This window comes from Pseudophryne corroboree, chromosome 1 (assembly GCF_028390025.1).
Source record: "Pseudophryne corroboree isolate aPseCor3 chromosome 1, aPseCor3.hap2, whole genome shotgun sequence".
Classification (NCBI taxonomy): domain Eukaryota; kingdom Metazoa; phylum Chordata; class Amphibia; order Anura; family Myobatrachidae; genus Pseudophryne; species Pseudophryne corroboree.
The window spans coordinates 1,091,449,758-1,091,464,603 of record NC_086444.1 but is presented as its reverse complement, the minus strand read 5'-3'; the positions used below and the strand labels follow the sequence as shown (position 1 = coordinate 1,091,464,603).

Sequence of the window (14,846 nt, the reverse complement as noted above, 5' to 3'; positions counted from 1 at the left end):
CAGCCTGGACAGATAACCTGTCGGCTGACCTTGATACCATGGATAGAGATACTGTTTTGTTAATTCTAGCCCATATCAAAGACGCAGTCTTGTATATGAGAGATGCTCAAAGGGACATTGGATTACTGGCTTCCAGAGCCAATGCCATGGCTATTTCAGCGAGAAGATCCTTATGGACCCGCCAGTGGACGGGTGATGCGGATTCGAAAAAGCATATGGAGGTTCTACCCTATAGGGGAGACGTGTTGTTTGGGGATGGGCTGCCGGACCTGGTTTCCACAGCTACCGCAGGTAAATCTAACTTTTTACCGTTTATTCCCCAACAGCAGAAGAAAACTCCAACATATCAGATGCAGTCCTTTCGGTCACAAAAGTCCAGAAGAGGTCGGGGATCCTCCTTCGTTGCCAGAGGTAAGGGTAGAGGGAAAAGAACACCTGCATCGGCTGGTGCCCAGGAACAGAAGTCCTCCCCGGCTTCTACAAAACCCACTGCATGACGCTGGGGCTTCCCTGCGGGAGTCCGCACCGGTGGGGGCTCGTCTTCGACTCTTCAGCCAGGTCTGGTTCAGCTCAGACCTGAATCCTTGGGCGTTGGAAATAGTTTCCCAAGGCTACAAACTGGAATTCGAAGAGGTGCCCCCACGCCGATTTTTCAAGTCGGCCTTACCAGCTTCTACCCCAGACAAGGATGTAGTGTTAGCTGCAATTCAAACGCTGTGTCAACAGCAAGTAATTATCAGGGTTCCCTTGAACCAACAGGGAAGAGGGTACTATTCAACCCTCTTTGTGGTCCCGAAACCGGATGGTTCGGTCAGACCTATTTTGAATCTAAAATCCCTAAACCTGTACATGAAAAGATTTAAATTCAAGATGGAATCGCTCAGGGCGATAATAGCCAGCATGGAGGAGGGGGAGTTTATGGTGTCACTGGACATAAAGGATGCTTACCTACATGTCCCCATATATCCTTCCCATCAGGAGTACCTGAGATTCGCTGTACAGGATTGTCATTACCAATTTCAGACGTTGCCGTTTGGGCTTTCCACGGCCCCAAGGATTTTCACCAAGATAATGGCGGAAATGATGGTGGTCCTGCACAAGCATGGAGTCACAATTATCCCATACTTGGACGATCTCCTGATAAAGGCGAGATCAAGAGAGCAATTGCTGAGCAATGTGACACTCTCTCTGAGAGTGCTCCAGCAACACGGTTGGATTCTAAATCTACCGAAGTCACAGTTGATTCCGACAACTCGACTAACGTTCCTAGGTATGATACTGGATACGGAACAAAAGGTTTTTCTCCCGTTGGAAAAAGCCCAGGACATCCAGAACATGGTCAGAGACCTGCTAAAGCCAAAAAGAATGTCAGTTCATCAATGCACTCGTGTTCTGGGGAAAATGGTGGCAGCCTACGAGGCCATCCCCTTCGGCAGGTTCCATGCAAGGACGTTTCAATGGGACCTCCTGGACAAATGGTCCGGGTCCCATCTACATTTACATCAGAAAATAACACTGTCCCCCGGGACCAGGGTGTCTCTTCTATGGTGGCTGCAAAGTGCTCACCTTCTGGAGGGTCGCAGGTTCGGAATTCAGGACTGGATCCTGGTAACCACGGACGCGAGCCTCCGAGGATGGGGAGCAGTCACCCAAGGAGGAAATTTTCAGGGACTGTGGTCAGACCAGGAGTCCTGTCTACACATCAACGTGTTGGAGCTAAGAGCCATATACAACGGCCTTCGACAAGCGGAGAGTCTTCTTCGCAACCTACCGGTTCTGATTCAATCAGACAATGTCACAGCAGTGGCTCATGTGAACCGCCAAGGTGGGACAAGAAGCAGAGCCGCGATGGCGGAAGCAACCAGGATTCTTCGCTGGGCGGAAAATCACGTAAGCGCTCTGTCAGCTGTCTTCATTCCGGGAGTGGACAACTGGGAAGCAGACTTCCTCAGCAGACATGATCTCCATCCAGGAGAGTGGGGACTTCATCAAGAAGTCTTTGCAGTGATAATGGGTCTTTGGGGAGTTCCTCAAATAGACATGATGGCGTCACGCCTCAGCAAGAAGCTTCGGAGGTATTGTGCCAGGTCCCGGGACCCTCAGGCAGTAGCAGTAGAAGCCCTGGTAACGCCATGGGTGTTCCAATCGGTCTACGTGTTTCCTCCTCTTCCTCTCATCACAAAGGTGTTGAGGATCATAAGGCGAAAAAGAGTACAGACAATACTCATTGTTCCAGACTGGCCTCAAAGGGCCTGGTACTCAGATCTTCAGGAGATGCTCACAGGAGATCCCTGGCCTCTTCCTCTAAGGGAGGACCTGTTGCAGCAGGGTCCTTGCGTGTTCCAAGACTCACCGCGGTTACGTTTGACGGCATGGCGGTTGAACGCCGGATCCTAGCTGAGAAGGGGATTCCGGAGGAGGTCATCCCTACTCTAATAAAGGCTAGAAAGGAGGTGACGGTAAAACATTATCACCGTATCTGGCGAAAATATGTGTCTTGGTGTGAAACCAAGAACGCCCCTACGGAAGATTTTCATTTGGGTCGTTTTCTCCACTTCCTACAGACAGGAGTGGATATGGGCCTGAAATTAGGCTCTGTTAAGGTACAGATTTCGGCCCTCTCGATATTCTTTCAGAAGGAATTGACTTCTCTTCCAGAAGTCCAGACTTTTGTAAAGGGAGTGCTACACATCCAGCCTCCTTTTGTGCCTCCAGTGGCACCATGGGACCTGAACGTGGTGTTGCAGTTCCTAAAATCACACTGGTTTGAACCACTTAACAAGGTTGAGTTGAAATTTCTTACCTGGAAGGTGGTCATGTTGTTGGCCTTAGCATCTGCAAGGCGAGTGTCAGAATTGGCGGCCTTGTCTCACAAGAGCCCCTACTTGATTTTTCATGTTGATAGAGCGGAATTGAGGACACGCCCTCAATTTTTGCCTAAGGTGGTTTCTTCATTCCATTTGAACCAACCCATTGTGGTGCCTGTGGCTACGAGTGACTTGGAGGATTCCAGGTCCCTGGATGTAGTCAGGCCTTGAGGATTTATGTAGCCAGGACGGCTGGAATTAGGAAAACAGAGGCTCTGTTTGTCCTGTATGCTGCCAACAAGATTGGCGTGCCTGCTTCGAAGCAGACTATTGCTCGCTGGATCTGTAACACGATTCAGCAGGCTCATTCTACGGCTGGATTGCCGTTATCGCATTCGGTTAAGGCCCATTCCACTAGGAAGGTGGGCTCTTCTTGGGCGGCTGCCCGGGGCGTCTCGGCATTACAGCTTTGCCGAGCAGCAACTTGGTCGGGGTCAAACACTTTTGCTAAATTCTACAATTTTGATACCCTGGCTGATGAGGACCTAGCATTTGCTCAGTCGATGCTGCAGAGTCATACGCACTCTCCCACCCGATTGGGAGCTTTGGTATAAACCCCATGGTCCTTACGGAGTCCCCAGCATCCTCTAGGATGTAAGAGAAAATAAGATTTTAAACCTACCGGTAAATCTATTTCTCCTAGTCCGTAGAGGATGCTGGGCGCCCGTCCCAGTGAGAAAACTCTGCAAGACTTGTATATAGTTGTTGTTTACATAAGGGTTATGTTACAGTTGGAATCGGTCTTGGATCGCTACTGTTGTTTGTTCATACTGTTAACTGGTTATGTATGTTCCGGGTTACATGGTATGATTGGTGTGGGCTGGTAGGAATCTTGCCCTTGGATTTATAAAAGCTCTCTGCAGTGTACCCATCTCCTCTGGGCACAGTTCTCTAACTGAGATCTGGAGGAGGGGCATAGAGGGAGGAGCCAGTGCACACCCATAGGAAAAGTTCTTTTAGGTGCCCATGTCTCCTGCGGAGCCCGTCTATACCCCATGGTCCTTACGGAGTCCCCAGCATCCTCTACGGACTAGGAGAAATAGATTTACCGGTAGGTTTAAAATCTTATTTTCTCCTAGTCCGTAGAGGATGCTGGGGTCCATTTCATGACCATGGGGTATAGACGGTTCCGCAGGAGCCATGGGCACTTTAAGACTTTTCAAGGGTGTGAACTGGCTCCTCCCTCTATGCCCCTCCTCCAGACCCCAGTTATAGGAACTGTGCCCAGGGAGACGGACATTTCGTGGAAAGGATTTACTGTTATACTAATGGTGAGATTCATACCAGCTCACACCTCAACCATGCCGCACAACATGGCATTCAACATAACACACGCCAACAGGCATGAACCATTTACAGCAACATGCTGAAAACAAATGTAACACACTTGTGTAACTAACTGAACAAAACTGCAGGTAAAGTACGCACTGCATCCTCTACGGACTAGGAGAAAAGGATTTACCGGTAGGTATTAAAATCCTGTCTTCTCATACGTCCTAGAGGATGCCGGGGTCCATTTCATGACCATGGGGTTTATACCAAAGCTCCACTACGGGCGGGAGAGTGCGGATGACCCTGCAGCACCGATTGACCAAACTTGAGGTCCTCATCGGCCAAAGTGTCAAACCTATAAAATTTAGCAAAAGTGTTTGACCCTGACCAAGTAGCTGCTCGGCAAAGTTGCAGTGACGAGATCCCCCGGGCAGCCGCCCAGGACGAGCCCACCTTCCTAGTAGAATGGGCCTTCACCGACGTAGGTAACGGCAATCCAGCCATAGAATGAGCATGCTGAATCATTCCTCTGATCCAGCGCGCAATAGTCTGCTTAGAAGCAGGACACCCAATCTTGCTGGGAGCATACAGGACAAACAGAGCCTCTGTTTTCCGTAACCAAGCTGTTCTTGCGACATAAATCTTCAAAGCTCTAACCACATCTAGAGACTGTGACTCAGTGAAAGTGTCAGTAGCTACTGGCACCACAATAGGTTGGTTTATGTGGAAGGACGAAACCACCTTTGGAAGAAATTGTTGATGAGTTCTCAACTCTGCCACATCTTCATGGAAGATCAGGTAAGGGCTCTTGTGAGACAAGGCCCCCAACTCAGACACCCGCCTTGCGGATGCCAAGGCCAAAAGCATCACCACTTTCCAAATGAGAAACTTCAATTCTATCTCCTGCAGAGGTTCAAACCAATCTGATTGAAGGATCTGCAACACCACATTAAGGTCCCATGGTGCCACTGGAGGCACAAATGGAGGCTGGATGTGCAGAACCCCTTTTCACGAACGTCTGAACTTCTGGAAAGGAGGCCAATTGTTTTTGAAAGAAAACTGATAAGGCCGAAATCTGGACCTTGATTGACCCCAATCTAAGACCCGCATCCACCCCAGCCTGCAGAAAATGGAGAAAACTTCCCAACTCAAACTCTTCCGTAGGTGCCTTCTTGGATTCACACCAAGACACATATTTTCTCCAAATATGGTGGTGATGTTTAGACGTTACTCCTTTCCTGGCCTGAATAAGAGTGGGGATGACTTCCTTGGGAATACCCTTTCGGGCTAGGATCCGGCGCTCAACAGCCATGCCGTCAAACGTAGCCGCGGCAAGTCTTGATACACACACGGCCCCTGCTGTAGTAGGTCCTCTCGAGGAGGAAGAGGCCGAGGATCTTCTATGAGCAACTCCTGAAGATCTGGATACCAAGCCCTCCTTGGCCAGTCTGGGGCAATGAAGATTGCTCGAACTCTTGTTCTTCTTATTATTTTGAGAACTTTTGGAATCAGTGGAAGTGGAGGGAAAACATATCGACCGAAACACCCACTGGGTCACCAGTGCATCCACTGCTATTGCTTGAGGGTCTCTCGACCTGGAACAATATCTCTGAAGCTTCTTGTTTAATCGAGATGCCATCATGTCTACTTGAGGAACTCCCCAAAGACTTGTCACCTCTGCGAATACTTTTTGGTGGAGGCCCCACTCTCCTGTATGGAGATCGTGTCTGCTGAGGAAGTCTGCTTCCCAGTTGTCCACTCCCGGAATGAAAATTGCTGACAGAGCTCTTACATGTCTTTCTGCCCAGAGGAGAATCCTTGTCACTTCTGCCATTGCCGCTCTGCTTTTCGTTCCGCCTTGCCTGTTTATGTACGCGACTGCTGTTAAATTGTCTGACTGGATCTGCACGGGATGATCTTGAAGAAGATGTACCGCTTGTAGAAGGCCGTTGTAAATGGCTCTCAATTACAGAACGTTTATGTGAAGGCAGACTTCCTGACTTGACCATTTTCCTTGGAAGCTTTCCCCCTGTGTGACAGCTCCCCAGCCTCGGAGACTTGCATCCGTGGTTATAAGGACCCAGTCGTGAATCCCAAACCTGCGTCCCTCTACTAGGTGAGAACTGTGTAGCCACCACTGGAGCGAAATCCTGGCTTTGGGGGACAGGATTATTCCGGTGCATGTGTAGGTGGGATCCGGACCACTTGTAGGTCCCACTGGAATTCTCTGGCATGAAATCGGCCAAACTGTATGACCTCGTAGGCCGCTACCATTTTCCCCAACAACCGAATGCATTGATGGGTCGACACGCTTGTTGGTTTCAATATTTGTTTGACCATTTTCTGGATTTCCAGAGCCTTTTCCACTGGAATAAATACTCTCCGTACTTCTGAGTCCAGAATCAGCCCTAAAAAGGACAATCTTGTTGTCGGTTCCAACTGCGACTTTGGAAAATTCATGATCCAACCGTGTTGTTGGAGTATTGACAGGGAGAGTGCGATGTTCTGCACCAACTGTTCCCTGGATCTCGCTTTTATCAGGAGATCATCCAGATAAGGATTATATTTACTCCTTTTTGATGAAGGAGGACCATCATCTCCTCCATCACCTTGGTGAATACCCTTGGTGCCGTGGAGAGTCCGAACGGCAACGTCTGGAACTGGTAATGGCAATCCTGTACTGCGAATCTCAGATAAGCTTGGTGAGGAGGATAAATGGGAACATGCAAGTAAGCATCCTTTATGTCTACTGACACCATGAAGTCCCCTCCTCGAGACTGGAAATCACTACCCTCAGGGATTCCATCTTGTACTTGAACCTTTTCAAGTAGAGATTCAGATTTTTTAGGTTTCAAATCGGTCTGACCGAGCCGTCCGGCTTCGGAACTACGAAGAGGCTTGAATAAAAACCTTCTCCTTGCTGTGACAAGGGTACCAGGACAATGACCTGATCCTGACATAATTTTTGAATTGCCGTTGTTACTGCCTCTCTTTCTGGAAGAGAAGCTGGTAAGGTCGATTTGCAAGGGAAGACGTCTTGAAACTCTAGTTTGTACCCATGGGACACAATTTGTAAGACCCATGGGTCCAGGCCAGATTGAATCCAGATTTGACTGAAAAGTTTCAGACGTGCTCCCACCCGAGCGGACTCCCGCAAGGGAGCCCCAGCGTCATGCTGCAGATTTGGCAGAAGCAGGGGTGGACTTCTGCTCCTGCGATCCGGTAGATGCTGCGGATTTCTTTCCTTTTCCCATTCCCCTACCTGCAAAAAAGGGGGAACCTTTGGCCTTTTTGTATATGTTGGCCGGAAGGACTGCATGTGAGAGTGATGTGTCTTTTTCGCCGGTGTAGGAGCATAAGGCAAGAATGTCGACTTACCTGCGGTAGCCGCCGAGACTAGCGCATCCCGCCCATCACCAAACAAGGCCTCACCTTTATACGGGAGAGCCTCCATATTTCTTTTGGAATCTGTATCAGCATTCCACTGGCGAATCCACAACGCCCACCAAGCCGATACTGCCATGGTAGCGGTTCTTGATCCCAAGAGACCAATATATTTCATGGTTTCTAGTACGTACGCAGCAGCGTCTTTGATATGACCTAACGTTAGGAGTATCTCGTCTCCATCTATTGTGTCAATGTCTAATGACAAGTTTTCTGACCACTTCTCAATAGCACTACTCACCCACGCACAGACAATAGTAGGCCTGAGTAGTGTCCCATTGGCCACATCAATAGATCACCTCACTCACTTGCGCCTGTCAGCTCCTTAAGTGAAGCCATCCCAGGCGCAGGGAGAAACACCTTTTCTCTTTTATGACAGGGCCCTGTCTAAAATGCGGGGTGACTCCCACCTTTTGGAAAAAGGTAAGCTGCCTGAATTCTTTTGGGAATCTGAAATTTCTTTTCAGGTTAAATCAGACTCCCTCCAAGAGACTGTTCCTGAGGTGGAGGGAAAATTACATTACTTCTTTACTAAAGTAAACCCTCTCCTTGTGGTAAAAGAGGGGCTTCATAACTTCTAACACCACCTTTATAGCTAAAACATGTTTTGAATGCTTTTTTTGCTAATTTAGGACCTATTCTCCTGGAATTACTAGTGTCGACACAGGAAAAAGAGTCCGTGTCGGTATCAGTTTGTACTTGCAAATTTGTATGTGACCCAGAGCTCCTCTGGAGTGCATCCAGTCTGCCTGGGCACATTTCTAAAAACTGGGGTCTGGAGGAGGGGCATAGAGGGAGGAGCCAGTTCACACCCTTGAAAAGTCCTAAAGTGCCCATGGCTCCTGCGGAACCGTCTATACCCCATGGTCATGAAATGGACCCCAGCATCCTCTAGGACGTATGAGAAAGTGAGGAAAGAAAGCGCACATGAGGGCCCTGCTCGTGAGAGCTTATAGTTTAAAGGGGAGGGGCAGACAGACAAGGGTGACACAAGGGGAAGACAGTGAGCAGGTGGGTCTTCAGAGCCCAATTGACGTTTTGTAGAGATGTGAAGAGTCTGATAGGGAGAGAGTTCCAGAGGCAGGGAGCAACATGGGCAAGATCTTGGAAGCGGTAGTGGGAGGAAGTAGTCAGGAGAGGCAGCAATCATTTGTGGAGCGGAGTAGGTGGACGCAAGTGTGAAAGGGTGCTAAGGTCAGAGATGTAAATAGGAGAGGATTGGGCTTTGTGAAAATGAAACATTTTAACTGGGTTCGGAAGGGGAACCAGTGTAGGGCTTTCATGGTCAGCTTACTCGTCTTAGTTACTTGACCTTTGCACCTGTTGTTTCTATGTTGATCCAAATGCTGTTGTCCACAGCTAGAGATTTTGTTCCCAAAATTCTGTTTACACATTGTGAACATTGATATAATTTCCCATTTTGCTTGCCATTGACAAAACTTAAGACAAATGTTATATTTTCTGAGGTTAGATTAAAAAAGATTCCCAGACATGGCGCAGCCGCATCTTTCAATGATTGAACAAACCAAGAAGTAAAAAAATACGATTAATTATCAATAAATTGCATGGATTATAAAATTATTTGTATGGTACCAGTTAAAAAATGGGGAAACTGGTTATTTTAAAATAGCAATAACACGGTAAAAATCCAGGGTCTTTTCCAGTTATGAGTAGACTCTAAAACATTTAATAGAAATTAAGTACTCAAATCTATATTACATATGTTACCATTCATATCTGTAATCCCACCTGGTTCCTAGGTAACCATGCAATCTCTGCAGTTAGTTGTTGACTTATATGTTATAATTACGCGATACAGCAAGACTGCAGACACTTTCGGTATCCCCAAGATGTACACAAGACACTGTACAGCTATATGTTAACAATGCCAGCTTAATAAACAGGTAAAAAACAAAATTGCTGACGGGAGTGATCTTGTTGCCATTTAAAACCATATATATTCACATGCAGAATTTGAAAGTACAAGAAGACAACTGGGAAACAAACAGAAAATATGGAAGTAATATCTGTTTAATTTACAAACATCAGTAGCATTACTGATATCAGTCCGAATAAGACAAAGCTCACTGCATTTTAGATCGTACACCTATTTTGTTTGTAAATACAAAAAAAAAAAAAGTTCTACAAATGTTTTTTGTATAGAGTGCCAGTTTTCTTTATTGTAGGAAAGGAGATCACAGCCCACTACCAACCATTAACAATCATATACTGTTCTTTAGCAGCAGCCTATTAACATGGGAACCAAATATTACTATGGTATTTATATTATTGGGGAAAACAAAACAAAACAAAAAAATCACCATTGTGAACAGTATAATCTGCTCTAAATAACGGATACATTTTTATGGGGAAATTTAGGGAGCTCCTATAGACTAGTGACATTTGTCAGCCTACAACACAGGTTTAGTTTTACGTAAATATACATTATATTTATATTATATTTAGGGGAAAAAATACTTCTATATCATTTATTTGTATCTAATTTAAAGACACTCTATTGTACATTTCTCAGCATGTACCCTGGATCAAGCACGTTGCAGATTACACAACCACATTAATGAACACATACCGGACTAAACAAAACCATCCAACACAATCTGCTATGTTAGTTCTAGAAGAAAAAAAGAAAAATCCTGACTTCGAGTCATTTTGTGTTCATCAAAATAGAAAAATATCAGGACAAATATAAATTAATATATATTAAAGCATCGAAAAAAAAGGGATAACCTAAACTTGTTAAGAATGATGTACTCCGGTACAATAAATATGTCTCATTCAGTCTGAATACTGCTTATAAACTTTTTTTTTTGTCTTAGAAGTTGAAAAATTATTCCTAATTAAAAAACTACCAGACTTCTTTACTAATGGCCCAGTTAATTTTTATATTACAAAAAAAATAAAAATAAAAATAATACTGGAAAAGGGCTAGATGAAGACTTCTGTAAGCTTCTTGTGCTATCACGTGACATTAATATATTTAAAACCAGAAGTCCAGTTCTGGGCTATTTTTTCAGTCCCAGTCATGGGTCTTGTCCAGATGTTTTTGGAAATCCCAGAACTTCCCAGTAGTTGTTCAGTTTGGGTGTTCTCGATGCAAAAGGATAAATTAACTTGATCCCTTATCATTCACAGCTTGTCCATTTAATCATATTCATGTGATTCTCCAATTGGCGATACTCAACAATGCGGATATGTAGCAGCCAATTAACATGCCTCCTTATCTGGGCCGATTGCCCCCCCTGATTTTTAAATCATTGAGTATTAGTTTTATCTTCAGCAAGTTGCACAGAGCAAACCATACTATACCAAGCGACAGTTACAATGTCCCTCCGTCAAAGAATCTCTCTGTAGACTTCATGTCTTTGTTTGTTCTACATCTTATCTTCTTTGACAAAAATCGTAGTTTAAGATTTGTTGCTTCTTTTTATTTATTTCTGAATTGCCAGTCAGGAAAATGTCCTTTTCTTTTTCTTAATAAAAATAAGTCTGTTTCTGTATTTTACAATATAATTCAAATATTTTCCACTATCAACTTCGAATTAGTTCAACACGGTCATAAGGAATACAGCGTCTTCAAGGGACTTGTGACGGTTACAGATTTAGGAGGGACACTTTGTACATCCGCACTTTATGACTTTCTCAACTTCGTCCACAAATGAGGAGCCGTCGGTGCACTCAAAAACATATTTCCGTCGCTTGCTTTTCAATGGTCCACAGCATTGTCCATTTGAGCATCCTCCTCTGCATTCTAGTCGCGATACCTTCTCGGTCGTCTGGCAAGCTGCATAACCTTGCTGCTTTTGGTAATAATCTCTGATCCGTTCCCCTCGGCAAGAGATTTCTATAAGCAAAATACGAAATTAGACCATGTGTTTTTTTGTTTTAAAACAATACTATTTCTTGAGACAGACATGTTCATATTCTAATTCCATTCATGCACAGTAATGTAGTGGCACTTGTGATGTCTGCCCAACCTGAATACTTAATGTTATTTATTTTTTCGCCCCACAAGTAGATAGGCAGAGAACCAATAAACTGGGCCTCACAATTCGGGAGGTATCACCCTCTTCTTGCTGCAACATCATTTTAATCTTCCTCCTGGGCAACACCTCTTATGTCAAGAGTACGGACTGGACAGGTGCCACCACCATCTAGTCAATACTTGAATCAGTGTCACCCACAGGATAGAGGCACCAGATGGATTTAACATCTACCGAACCACAGAGGTTACACCCATACAAACACTGCCAACTGGAAACTTTGGAGAAAGAGTGTTTTGGCATTGGATATTTAATTTGGAAGGATATCTCCTCTAACTCTCCTACTGTTAAATACCCATTATTGTACGAAAATTCTCATAGTCTGTAAGTAATAAATACAGCATTATTACAGCGACAACAAAATTGGTTGCCTAAAACCTTTCATTAATATAAAAAATATACATCCACTGTTCTCTACTGGAGCAGCTGGTTCTGTTTACATCAGGGAACTGTTTCAGAGAGCATGCAATTTAATTTATTACACCTCCCGTTCAATATTATTCAATCTATTGCTTAATACAAGTTACATTCCATTAGCTTCATAAATTACAGCTAAAAATGAGCCATCTGTTAATCACTGTTCCCCCCTTCCCCAGTCACACTGGTGATGAAAACAAAATAAATAGATGCCAGCTGAGGAGAAAGAGAGAGGAGAAGACATTGATGTATGGGGGAAGGAGGCACCACAATGAGAGGTAGGAGAGAGGGAGGGAAGGATATAAGTCAGGCCCAGTGTCTCAACCATCTCACCTGCGGGATTCTCTGGGATAAATCAGTGAAAGCTGAAGGGCGAAGAGCAGAATTTGCGATAAGCAAAGTGTGGATCATTGTCCATTACAGAAGAGAGAAACGTAGATCAGACACAGCAGGTCAACAGGACAGTGCAGGAAGATTAGAGTCTGACAGTGGCTTTCATTTAACGAAGCAGTGGCGCGTTTTTAATTTTGACAATTAAGAAGAAAAACAGAATAATCTTGCAAACTTATTAACTTTTGTGCTAGTACTTAAATGGGTCAATTAAAATAAAAAGTAATCAAATATTTTTTTTTTATGGTAAAAGAATTTAAAAAACCTGGTAATTATTAATATCATATCAATAACTGGTAAAAAAAATATATATATATCTACAGGTTGAGTATCCCATATCCAAAATGCTTGGGACCAGAGGTATTTTGGATATCATATTTTTTCTTATGGTGGAATAATTGCATACCATAATGAGATATCATGGTGATAGGACCTAAGTCTAAGCACAGAATGCATTTATGTTACATATACACCTTATACACACAGCCTCAAGGTCATTTTAGCCAATATTTTTAATAACTTTGTGCATTAAACGTGTGTGTACATACACACAATTCATTTATGTTTCATATACACCTTATACACACAGTCTGAAGGTCATTTAATACAATATTTTTAATTCTTTTGTGTATTAAACAAAGTTTGAGTACATTGAGCCATCAGAAAACAAAGGTTTCACTATCTCACTCTCACTCAAAAAATTCTGTTTTTCGGAATATTTGGATATGGGATACTCAACCTGTATAATAAAATATATAAGTCAGACTAGGTTGGTATCAGGTTTTATAATGAAAACTTCTAATCAATGACATTAAAATATTTATCATTCTGCTATAATAAACCTAAACTTTCTTTTTCATTTTGGTTCCCTGTTAATGATACTACTAGTTCAGTGATTTAAATGCACACTCTTAAATACAGTACTGTCGATTGGGACTACATTTTTCATATTACTAGAATACTACAATGTCTATAGTCCATTTATGTTACAGTTCCATCTAGCAAGGTTTTTCTAAATACTTTGCTCCACAATAAAAACATAAAGCATATTAAGTTATTGTTGGTTTTTATACATCTTTATGTTTTTAGAAAAGTAAGTTTTTTTTTCATTGTTTAACTAATATAATTCACCCCTCCTCCTCCCGAAAAGCACAATTATCACAGTACCCTCATAACCAGGACTATCATAAACAGGTTTCCTTTAATCTTCCCCAAGTTTACATCAGACGTTTATGACGGACTCACCTTTATCACAGTTGTCCCCAGTGTAACCAGCGCTGCACTCACAGTAGGCTTTCTCCAAGCCCGACAGCCTGCATTTCCCATGTTTACACTTAATAGACTGGCAGGGGTTAAATTGCTCCTCACTTTCATCGCACAGAACACCCCCAAAGCCCTGCAAGCACTTACAGCTATAGGAAAAGGCATTGATGGGCAGACAGGTGCCATGTATACACCTGGAAAATAAAGAGAGAAGAACACTGTCAGCAAAGTGGTAATGCATTTGAACAGAGGAAGATTATAAAGTACATTATGTAAGCACCGTTAGATAGATATGCAGTTAGATCGGTAGTGGTGGGAGATGGATAGAAGTGCAGCCTCTGGGCCTAAGCTGAAGAGAGGCCCTTAGACTTCATACTCAATAAGACTGGGGCAAGAATGCCTTGGGCAAGTACTAAGGAGCCTAATTCAGACCTGATCGCAGCAGCAAATTTGATAGCAAATGGGCAAAACCATGTGCACTGCAGGTGGGGCAGATATAACATGTGCAGAGAGAGTTAGATTTGGGTGGGTTATTTTGTTTCTGTGCAGGGTAAATACTGGCTGCTTTATTTTTATACTGCAATTTAGATTTCAGTTTGAACATACCCCGTCCAAATCTAACTCTCTCTGCACATGTTATATCTGCCACACCTGCAGTGCACATGGTTTTGCCCATTTGCTAACAAGTTTGCTGCTGCGATCAGGTCTGAATTAGGCCCAAGGGTCACTCAGAGGTGGGATTGGGGAGTGTTTTGGGGAAATAAAAAGCTGCAAGGCAAACAAATAAACCAGCCACCATGGCTCTACCAGTGCGGAGTTTATATATTCTACTCGTACTTGCGTGGGTTTCCTCTGGGTACTCTAAAAATATATTGGTAGGTCAATTGGATCCCAACACAAAATAACCCTAGTATGAATGTGTGCTCATGTATATGTGGAAGGGAATATAGATTGTAAGCTCCACTGGGGCAGGGACTGATGTGAATGGCCAAATATTCTCTGTAAAGCGCTGCGGAATATGTGTGCGCTATATAAATAACTGGTAATAATAATTGTGTACACATACAAAGACAATACAGTTCTGTGAGGTCTACTTATATTGCAGAGCCCCAAATCAGTAAGCAAAGACAAT

At 43.9% G+C, this 14,846-nt stretch overlaps 1 protein-coding gene and 1 long non-coding RNA gene across 8 annotated transcripts in view; one reads left to right on the top strand and one right to left on the bottom strand.

Moving 5' to 3' along the window:
- LOC134927299 (uncharacterized) overlaps positions 1-14,846 on the top strand; it is a 105,714-nt gene that overhangs the window by 1,278 nt on the left and 89,590 nt on the right. The gene's annotated exons all lie outside the window — the stretch shown is intronic.
- Positions 9,595-14,846, bottom strand: part of SLIT2 (slit guidance ligand 2) — a 384,860-nt gene continuing 379,608 nt past the window's right edge. For 4 of the 5 annotated variants that reach the window (XM_063921507.1, XM_063921524.1, XM_063921517.1 and 1 more), the window contains 2 exons: positions 13,697-13,908; positions 9,595-11,445 (listed from right to left, as the gene is read on the bottom strand). In XM_063921507.1, coding sequence (XP_063777577.1) covers positions 11,204-11,445; positions 13,697-13,908 — 454 coding nt within the window. In that variant the 3' untranslated portion in view covers positions 9,595-11,203. Of the gene's footprint in view, positions 11,446-12,394; positions 12,427-13,696; positions 13,909-14,846 lie in introns of all 5 variants that reach the window. The other variant, XM_063921540.1, reaches the window with a different exon arrangement.